The sequence below is a fragment of the Egretta garzetta genome, unplaced genomic scaffold (genome assembly GCF_000687185.1).
Source record: "Egretta garzetta isolate BGI_Z169 unplaced genomic scaffold, ASM68718v1 scaffold651, whole genome shotgun sequence".
In the NCBI taxonomy this organism is placed as follows: domain Eukaryota; kingdom Metazoa; phylum Chordata; class Aves; order Pelecaniformes; family Ardeidae; genus Egretta; species Egretta garzetta.
In genome coordinates, this window is record NW_009258491.1 from 26,879 (window position 1) to 35,879 (window position 9,001).

A 9,001-nucleotide genomic window follows, 5' to 3' on the forward strand; every position below is an offset into this window, starting at 1 on the left:
ACGCAATGATTAGTCAGATAATGCAGGGACTTTTAAACATAACATTCATGTAGTAAGAAACAAAGACCACTAAAAATCATGTAGAAAAAAATTATGAGGACTAACAGCTCATGGTCTGCACCTTTTACTACCAGAAGAAATCTGCTTTTACACGTATAGCCTGTTGGTCCACAGACTAAAAAGCATCACCAAGACAGCAGTTCAGACCCAAGCAGTGGGAGAGCACACCGTATGTTGGACATGTCACCCCACTCTCCATAGTTTTCTCTAGCAAAACAAAATTGTCCTCTGGAATCCTGTCGTTTTAATACTTCACCTGGGTACCAGCAGTTAGTCTGTTCTTGTACCTTTTATGTTGTAGTTCAAAGAGCAACATCTCAGCGACTGGGCCAGGGTAAGCAGCACTGCCACATCCAGTCTGCAACCCCACCACCCACTGCTTCCTGCTTCTGTGCCACCCCTCGGGTTATACTGGGATGTGTGACTGTGTCGCCACACGGTACATCGGACTGGGAAGTGCTCCAGAGAAAAAATAACCTGGTAGGCTATTTTTTCAGCTGTTATCAGTTTCTTAAACTAGTCTATTCCATTCCACAGCCACACAAATATTTGTGCCGGAATATTCCAAGCGGTGGCATTGAGAAAAGAACAAGCAGCTGAGTGCTGAACTCAAGCCATTTAACTGCACCACCATCAGGTATCCAGCAATGGCCTGAAGGTCCCATTCTGCAATTCTTATGCATCCCAGAATGATCCCACTGACCCCCTCCAGTCTGACCTGAGAGCCTGATCATAGTCATTTGGGCTAACATGGATACTGTACTAAGATTAATTCAATTAACTCTGGCACATTTTTTTTGTTGTAACATGGATACTGTACTAAGATTAATTTTTCTTATTTCCCCTTAAATAATATCTTTAATTCAATTAACTCTGGCACATTTTTTTTGTTAATTCTAGGCAAATTTACGCTTTTAATTAAAAAAATTAGTTGTTCTTACTTACCTAAACAATAACACATGACATTACCACATACGATTCAAAATGAGCAATCTTACCCTCTGTGTGCACAAAAATTTCTTCAAGTTCCTTGCTAAGGAAAGTCAACGTGAGGTTTAGCAGCTGCTCAGAAAAGTGTTTACTGTGAGGCTCCATATCATTTTCTTTGATCGCTGAGCAAAGCAAGTTTAAAGCTGGCCTCAGCTCTTCCAAATCTGCAATATTTACATAAAAAGTTAAAACATCTGCATTGTACCATATGAATGATCACATAAATTCAAGTTAAAAATCGTAAAGGTATGCTACAAAAATCTTCCAAAATGAGTCAAACAATGTACATAACAGGCTTTACTTCACATCAAAATGCTTGTAACACATATGCCAAAAACCCCCCACACATTATGCACCATTTCGCTCTTATTTTCCAGAAGTAGAGAAGTTGCAGTATAGCATCATCCAAACGTACAAGAGCACAGGCAATCCAATCTGTTTTTACAAACACATAGCCATGAACAGCAAGGCAATTAAATTTAAACCTCCACGTAGCTGAAAGCAGTTCACTTACTTTTCAGGTAAGACTGGGATGCGCTATCAGTAGACTGCTCAGGTCCAGAGCAGGGTGCAGACAGATTGAAAAGACTTTCTTTGCTTTTTAAAAATAAGTCTACTGTGTCTAGTTGACGATTTTCCAAACCTGCCTAGACAAACATGCAGTAGAACAATTACGCATGTATTCTAAAAATAGATATTGTACTGCTAGTATTTTTACTTCATACTCAGTGACAAAGTATACACGCAGAAAAAAAGAACTTTAAACTATGTGTGCAACACCTGTAGCCTGAAAAACAAGGTGACCTGTTCAGCACCTGCCATGCTCCTTTAATAGGCTTTGCAGAAACCCTGCCCCGTACCTTTACAGACAAAACGTTAATTCAGCAATTACAGAGTTTGATTTGGGATATAAAATAAGTACTGTGAGAATCATGACCTTGACTAAGTTTACAGCAACTGAAAATTGCTGCAACCCTCCCCCCCATCAATTTACTTTCCATCGCGCCCTTCAGATGAAGAACCCTACCAAAGGCTTCATCTAAGCTCCCTCCCCCCAAACACCTCTGAAAACAGGCTGACAGTGTACTGAGCGATGGTGTGCACAGACTGTTGCAGAGTCCCAGGCTTTTGGAACAATATTTTTTTAAACAAGGATCTCTATCACCTACAAGTAGAACTAGAGCCCTGGAAAACCACAGAGACACCAGGAGATTTGTTCTGATTTTATCACCTGTTGTTAAGGGATACCAAGCAACATTTGGTAGCTTTAAGTTCTCCTCTTGGCTTTACAAGAGTGGTATGATAAAAACAAAAATCTAGTTGCGAGGGTTTATTGTAATACTTGACATTTTGCAAGAAGACAAAAACTGCTGCAGAAATTGGCAAAAGTGCTTTTGGGTCCAGTTAAGAGGCATTCTTGAGCACTGCTTGGTTTAAAAAAATGTATTTTTTTTTCTTAATGCGCGTTAACTTTGTTGCTGTGTTTCCTCTTTTGGGTAACTCATCTGGGTTACTGAGGTTTTACTCACCTGGGTTACTCAAGGTTTTAGTGTTTATTTAATAACTAAACCACTACTTTTTGCCCCTAGGTTTACTGAGGCATACTTATAACCGTGCCTAAAACCATCATTAACATTGCTAAACTGCATTCATTACTTTAAATAATCGTTTTTGTTATCTGCAAGACATGAAACACATTTCTTTACCTCTAGCGCGTGTATCGGAATCGAACATCGTTCCCATCCATTGAGATGACAAACAGAATCTACGACTCCAGCGCTGCCGTAGATCATCAATCTATTCAAAAACTCTTCTTGAGTTAAACCAAACAGAACTAAGGAGAGACCATGCTCTAAGCAAAAGAATCAAACCATAATTAAAAATACATGAGCAAGTTGCTTACACACCAACATTTCTATCTACCGCCTCTCTTCCGAAATAACGACGCAAAACTGCAGTGGCTCCATTTGGATTTCACCTCAGCAAGAAGGCATTAGAAATTAGCCACAGCAGCCAGGAAAGAAGAGCACTACAAAGAAAAGGAAAAAAAGCTTTTATCGGCAGGCTCCATCAGAACTGCTATACAAAAACGGCCCTCACCTGTCAGAAGCAGACATAACGGCACCTCTTCACTGCAATCCACATAAACACTATTTTTGCCAAACTGGTAATGCGTCACATCTTGCGACTCAAAATCCCAGAGAGCAAGAGTCAATCCTTTGTCATTTGTTACTATGACAAACAGGGCTTTAACGCCGGTTACCAATTTACACTCCAGTTTCACCACTTCTTGTGGTGCTTCTCTGGGGATTTGTTTCCATTGCTGTCTTGCATCGCTGAGGTTTGTACCATCGCTTTGCAACGGTTTGGAAAGGGCCCACGTAACAGCCCGTGGAACAAAAGCCACCATCTTCTCAGAATTTTCATAGATTTCAGGATCATGATCTTCAAGATGGGTAAAAAACTGATACCAAGGTAAACTCAAGTCATTCACCAAATCTGGAGAACCTGGTCGTCTTCTCCTTACTGTATCACGTAGTGAGGATAAGTGTGCCTTCCAGGACCTGGGGTGAAGAAGAAAGTTACCTACAATACCAGGTATTACTCCAAAAACAATGCAGAAAAATACATTTTTAAAGTTTCCTCAGTTAACTAATATGCATGTTAAGCTTACAGATTCCATCCAGCATCTTGCATTTTAACCTTAACATGTCCTGTTTATTTCTATTTAAATACTGTTTGCGGCCAAGTTGAACGATCACAGCTGCATTAGCTGACAACATCCATGGAGCTGAGCATTTTTAGTAGAAAATTTTCTTTTCCTCACAGAAAATGCCCCACCAATTAGAAAAAAAAAAGTAGAATGAAATTAATTCCAGAATTGAATATTTATTACATTTACATGAAGTTATAATTAACATATTTTATCAGCATTAATGCCTCTAACGTGAAGGATCCCAACATGGTCAAAAGGTTTTACATGAACCCAAAATATTTTGAAGTGCACATGCACTCATCCATGCTGAACATGCAACAAACTGTAAAGTCCTTGGAATACAGAAGTCTGTCAATATTGATTCAAACTAAAGCTAACACCCTAAACAGTAATAACTACTTGGAAGCTGTTCGATGACATCTGTAAAGTTGTCTCAGTCCACTTCCTAACATCATCCTAACATTCAAAAGATTTAAAAGCAGAATGAGTTGATTTTACTTGCCACAACTACAATTAAAAAAATTTCAGCAGTTTATTAACCAGTGATCTAAAGGAGGCAAACCCCAGCCTGTTTTATTTTCATTAGGTACCTGTCTGTGCGGAAAGGCAATGACAAAAGCTCCATGCTGTAGTCAGAACTAGCAAGGTCATCCTCATCAAGTCCTTCAGGGGGCTTCACTGGAAGATTTTCAGAATCTCTTTTACAGAGCAAATGCCCAGGGAACTGTCTGTAAAGAAATAAATACTAAATTTCACCTCCCTCAGATGAGTTAAGATTTTTTTTTTTTTTCCCTTCATTTTTAACTCCTCCAGGAGCTATTAGCAAAGAAGTTTTCTCTCAGATTAACAGCATCCACAAAAATGTATCCAGCTAAGCCATCAAAACCCAATGCTACTTCTTTTGAGATGGACAACAACTCTAAATCACAACCTAGTCCTAATTTATCAAGCAAAGTCAGTAAAGCTGTATCAGAATGGTTTAACAATCCCACACCCTACAGTATTTCTAAAAGGTGCTACCAACCACCACGGGCATTAATTGACAGCACATATCCTAACCTTCCTAGAAAAAATATAAAGACCAATACAAAGGTTTTCTATTTGTTAAAGTGACAGAGCATAAATTGGAGCAAATAACGGGCAATCTTTAAACAAATATGAAATCGCCGCTCTACCACAGAGCCAGAACTCAAAATAAAAAGCTGACAGCATCTCAGCTATTATAGGACCAAGATTAGGCACTTCTTAACGTTAGTTGTACCCAAATTGTTCATTCTGCTGCAAACGTACCTGAAGTACGTGTTTAGATCCACGGAGATGGCATAGTTGGAAGAATTGATGACAACAGCAACGCTGAGATCATGCGATACTTTCACGGCAGTGAGTGGCGATGTGACAGTTGGACTCCTGTCCTCACCCGGCACGTCTCCCTGGCAGAGAGCTACGTTGACGTTTGCTAGATTTGCACCATCAAGAGAGTCAAATATGTCTTTGAACAGCATCAAAGAAAACACAAGGCCTCAGATTTGTCCAACAAACAAGAAATTACATAGAAGGGGAAGACAGTGAATTTCTGTTAACTTTGTGGTCCAAGCCAATCTCTGTACCACAAAACATTTAGAACTGTTTGTTTTACAAGAGCATTCTAAGCTCAGCTAGGATCAAAGTGAATTGTGCTAGGTGCTGTAGAAACATGCAACTCATTGATTTATACTTAGAAGTGAACAGGGACAGATATATATTGGCAGTTACACGATCAGGAGGAAAAAGTACCCTGACTTTATTGCATTTTTTTACATACATATCAGAAAAAAATTGACAAAGAATAGGTTCAGCACCTTGCCTGACAGGTCTAGGCTCCTGTTCGTAAGAACACAGAAGCCAAATATCTGGTTCCCAAGCTGTGATTCCCTGCGTATCTGTGGGTAATTTCTAAGGGACCGAATTAAGAAAAGAAAGGCTAGTGACAGTAGATGTAAACCTTTATAAACAGATCCACATATAAAACTGCTGAAAACCATTACTCCAGTGTGAAACAGATTTCCAGTGGCACGTCGAGAAACTCCATCAGATACATGACTACAGCATTTTTTACTGCATTAACTAGCACTTCGCTGCACAACCCCTTTATTGAAAGCATCTTCAAACCAGACACCTGAATGTCTTTCAACAAATTTCTGCTTCACCCTGGCAGAAAAGAAAAACTTTGTTCTTCCAGATCATTTACACTGAGAGCTGCTCTCAACTGCAAAGGATACAAATCCAGCCAGAACTATCTAACAGGAACAGGAGCCCCCTGCAGAAGTCTGTATCTGTTACTCTGTCCAAAACTCGTGGAGACAAATCAAGAGTAAAGCAGCCACGTGCCTCTAAGGGTGAGTCTTTTCCAGGAAAGGCAAGATGCACAACGATAAACTTGTTGAGCAGAAGTATGCATTTGTTGTTTAAAAAAGACAGTATCCTCAAAGAGAAAATTGAAGACAGACCTGTAAATTTAAGGATATTTTCAGATTATAGTAATCTGGTGCTTTTGATTTGTAAAGATATCTCAAGAAAATTACAGCTCAAATTCATTGCCTCTGCTACCACCCTAGTAGAAGCTGGGATTGGGTCAGGGGGGCTTGTTTTGTTTTAAATCTCACTTTCTATGTCAGAAGCACTAATTTTAGAACAGTTTCCTAAAACAGTGCAGCCTTTTTAAGTGGACAATACTATGAAGAACACAAAAAATCATCACAAAATAGAATTTCAGCCAGCACCACAAATAAAAACTACAATCTTTGGAAATAAAAATACTTTAGCAATGGAGACTGTTTAAGAACACATAAAACATCAGAGGTCTAGTCCTGGCGAGACTGTGAGTTCTATCTGTATGTTTGCTCATCACAGAACACAAGGTTAAACACAGAATTAGTCTTTGCAGGATTAGCAAGGAGCCCCATCTCTACGTTTTCTTCCCATCAGTTTCAGTACTAAAGGGAAAGTCTGAGATAGCAGGGTTGCATGAACATGTTTTATTAAAGTTTATTTTTACCTTTGTATCACCTGAACGCCTTACCCTACAACAGCTGAATTCCCTTGAACAATGGCATCTTTGAATACCTCAATGTGGCTATTATTTTTCAAGTTAAACAATACGGGTACTTATCACTTGAAATCAGTGTGAAAGTATCTGACACTTCCCTAGCATTCAATCCTACTGCCTCGATTTGTTTCACTAGGTGAAGCAGAATCAGACCTACAATAATTTCAAATATGGAATACACATTGAAATTTACTCACTAATGTTTTTAACTTCAAGGAGCTTTTTAAGTGTATCTTCCTTACAACTGTGCAGGGAAACTGGGTTGTATTTTCCATCTTCTACAGTGAATTCATAGACAAACAGTTCGTGACTTTTACTAAGAGCCAGTATTTTTGTCTTGTTTGCTTGCAGATCACCATCTTCTGTATTCTCCCACAAGAAGCTGAAGATACAACATACAGTATGTTTATTGACCTCATGCTCTTTCCACATTTCATACACTGAACAGCTCTGGAAGTGTGCAAACAGACAGTCTTTTGCAGTAAAGATTCTGCCACTGCCCCCTCCCAATACTAGAACATATTTCATGCCCAGTAGAGATTGCAACACAAGCCAGCGTTTGAGGAATCCCTACTTCTCTTCCTCTCAGGAATACAGGGTTTTTCTGTCCTTGTGTGTTTCTTTCCTTTAGTCATCCATGCCATGTGAGTGATGCTCTGCTTCAGAACTTCTTTTAAGAGGAGGAACACCAGCACTGTCAGCTGGGGAGAAGCGGAGCATATTGCCCATTTCCATATGTTTTGCTTCCCTGTTGCTCAGGCTGAGCAGCATTTCAGCTGGCTGACTCCCCAGCTTCTCGTATGGAGAGGGGAGCAGGCAGAGAGGGAACAGCCAGAAGGCCACTTAGGATGGTGCAGAGCGAAACAGGAGACCAGAGCACTGTAACAGTGCTGGTATTGCTTGACACTGCAGATGTTTAGAAATGCGGTGTGACTGTGGTTTTGACTCATCATTAAAAGCTGCAAAAACATCTTGTGATCGCCAAATGTCACACATAAGAGTTTGCCCCTGACCAGCAGACACAGAAGTCAAGCAGTCAGGCCCTATGAAATTTTAAGCCAGCAACTCGACAAAACCAGATGAATTTTCTTCTCCTTTTTGTTTTTTGATCTACTGTAATGAATATGCCCACAACTAAACACATAAATAGATATAAATCCACATCCCCTCCAGCAATGGGTTTTTTTAAGTGGAGAGCATCCATTTCAAGGCAGGGTTTGAAAGTCCCCCTCAGTCTCCTGCAGCTTTCAGGGCCTGCCCTCGGCTCTGCAGAGCTGCTCCCTCCCGGGGAGTGCCCGCAGCCCCTGGGGTCCGCCCGGCGCCTCTCACCACACCAAAGCCACGCCGGGGGACCCCCCCCCGGCCTCCCCTTCCCCTGCTCGCCCCCTGCCACTTACTCAGCCCAGGCTCCCGGGAGGACGCTGCCCCGGGCCCGGCCGCCTCCGCTCGGCACCAGGGACTCCAGGTAGATCCCACCAGGGACCAGGAGGCTGCCCAGAGCGTCCTGGCCCCCGCTCAGCCGGACCCAGGCTGCGTCCCGCAGGGAGCCCCGCGCCTCCCCCGAGAGGGGCGCCAGCAGAACGCGCAGCTCCCGCTTCGCCCCCTCCATCCTCCTCAGGGAGCGTCGCCACCCCCGGCCTAATGAGGGCCCACGCCCCGGCCCGCCGCCATCTTGGACGGGGCAGCTCTTCCTTCCGGTCAGCTGACAGCGCTGACCAGTGCGGCGGCGCGACTACAACTCCCGGCAGGCACCGCGGCCCGGCGGGCGGAGCGCAATGCCCGCTGGGAGCTGTAGTCTCCGCCAGCGCCGGCGGGGACGGAGCTGCCACCACCTTCGCTCCCTGCGGGCGGTGAGAGCAAGGTAGGGCGACTGCCCCCGGGGGGCTGCATGTTCATCGCGGGACCGGGGGACGCGGCTCTGAAGAAGCGCGAAACCTGCAGCGAACCAACCCTTAATTCCCGTTACCCAACGCGTGCCGATTCCTATTAAACCTTGCCGCTCTAGCTTGGAAAGGAAATCATAGGATCCTAGAATGGTTTGGGTGGGAAGGGATCCCCAGAGGTCACCCAGCCCAACCCCCCTGCAGGAGCAGGGAACACCTTGAACCACATCAGGTTGCTCACAGCCCCGGCCAACCTGGCCTGGAATG

At 42.8% G+C, this 9,001-nt stretch overlaps 1 protein-coding gene across 9 annotated transcripts in view; it reads right to left on the bottom strand.

Annotated features, from left to right (window-relative positions):
- SPG11 (SPG11 vesicle trafficking associated, spatacsin) overlaps positions 1-8,537 on the bottom strand; it is a 35,409-nt gene extending 26,872 nt beyond the window's left edge. For 7 of the 9 annotated variants that reach the window (XM_035901045.1, XM_035901053.1, XM_009645344.2 and 4 more), the window contains exons 1-9: positions 8,249-8,537; positions 7,049-7,233; positions 6,025-6,252; positions 5,057-5,255; positions 4,357-4,494; positions 3,151-3,614; positions 2,757-2,902; positions 1,565-1,697; positions 1,059-1,214 (exon numbers count right to left, since the gene is read on the bottom strand). In XM_035901045.1, the coding sequence (XP_035756938.1) occupies positions 1,059-1,214; positions 1,565-1,697; positions 2,757-2,902; positions 3,151-3,614; positions 4,357-4,494; positions 5,057-5,255; positions 6,025-6,252; positions 7,049-7,233; positions 8,249-8,460 (1,861 nt within the window). In that variant the 5' untranslated portion in view covers positions 8,461-8,537. Of the gene's footprint in view, positions 1-1,058; positions 1,215-1,564; positions 1,698-2,756; positions 2,903-3,150; positions 3,615-4,356; positions 4,495-5,056; positions 5,256-6,024; positions 6,253-7,048; positions 7,302-8,248 lie in introns of those variants that run through there. The other 2 variants (XM_035901058.1, XM_035901069.1) reach the window with 2 other exon arrangements.
- Between the last annotated feature and the right edge of the window lie 464 nt (positions 8,538-9,001).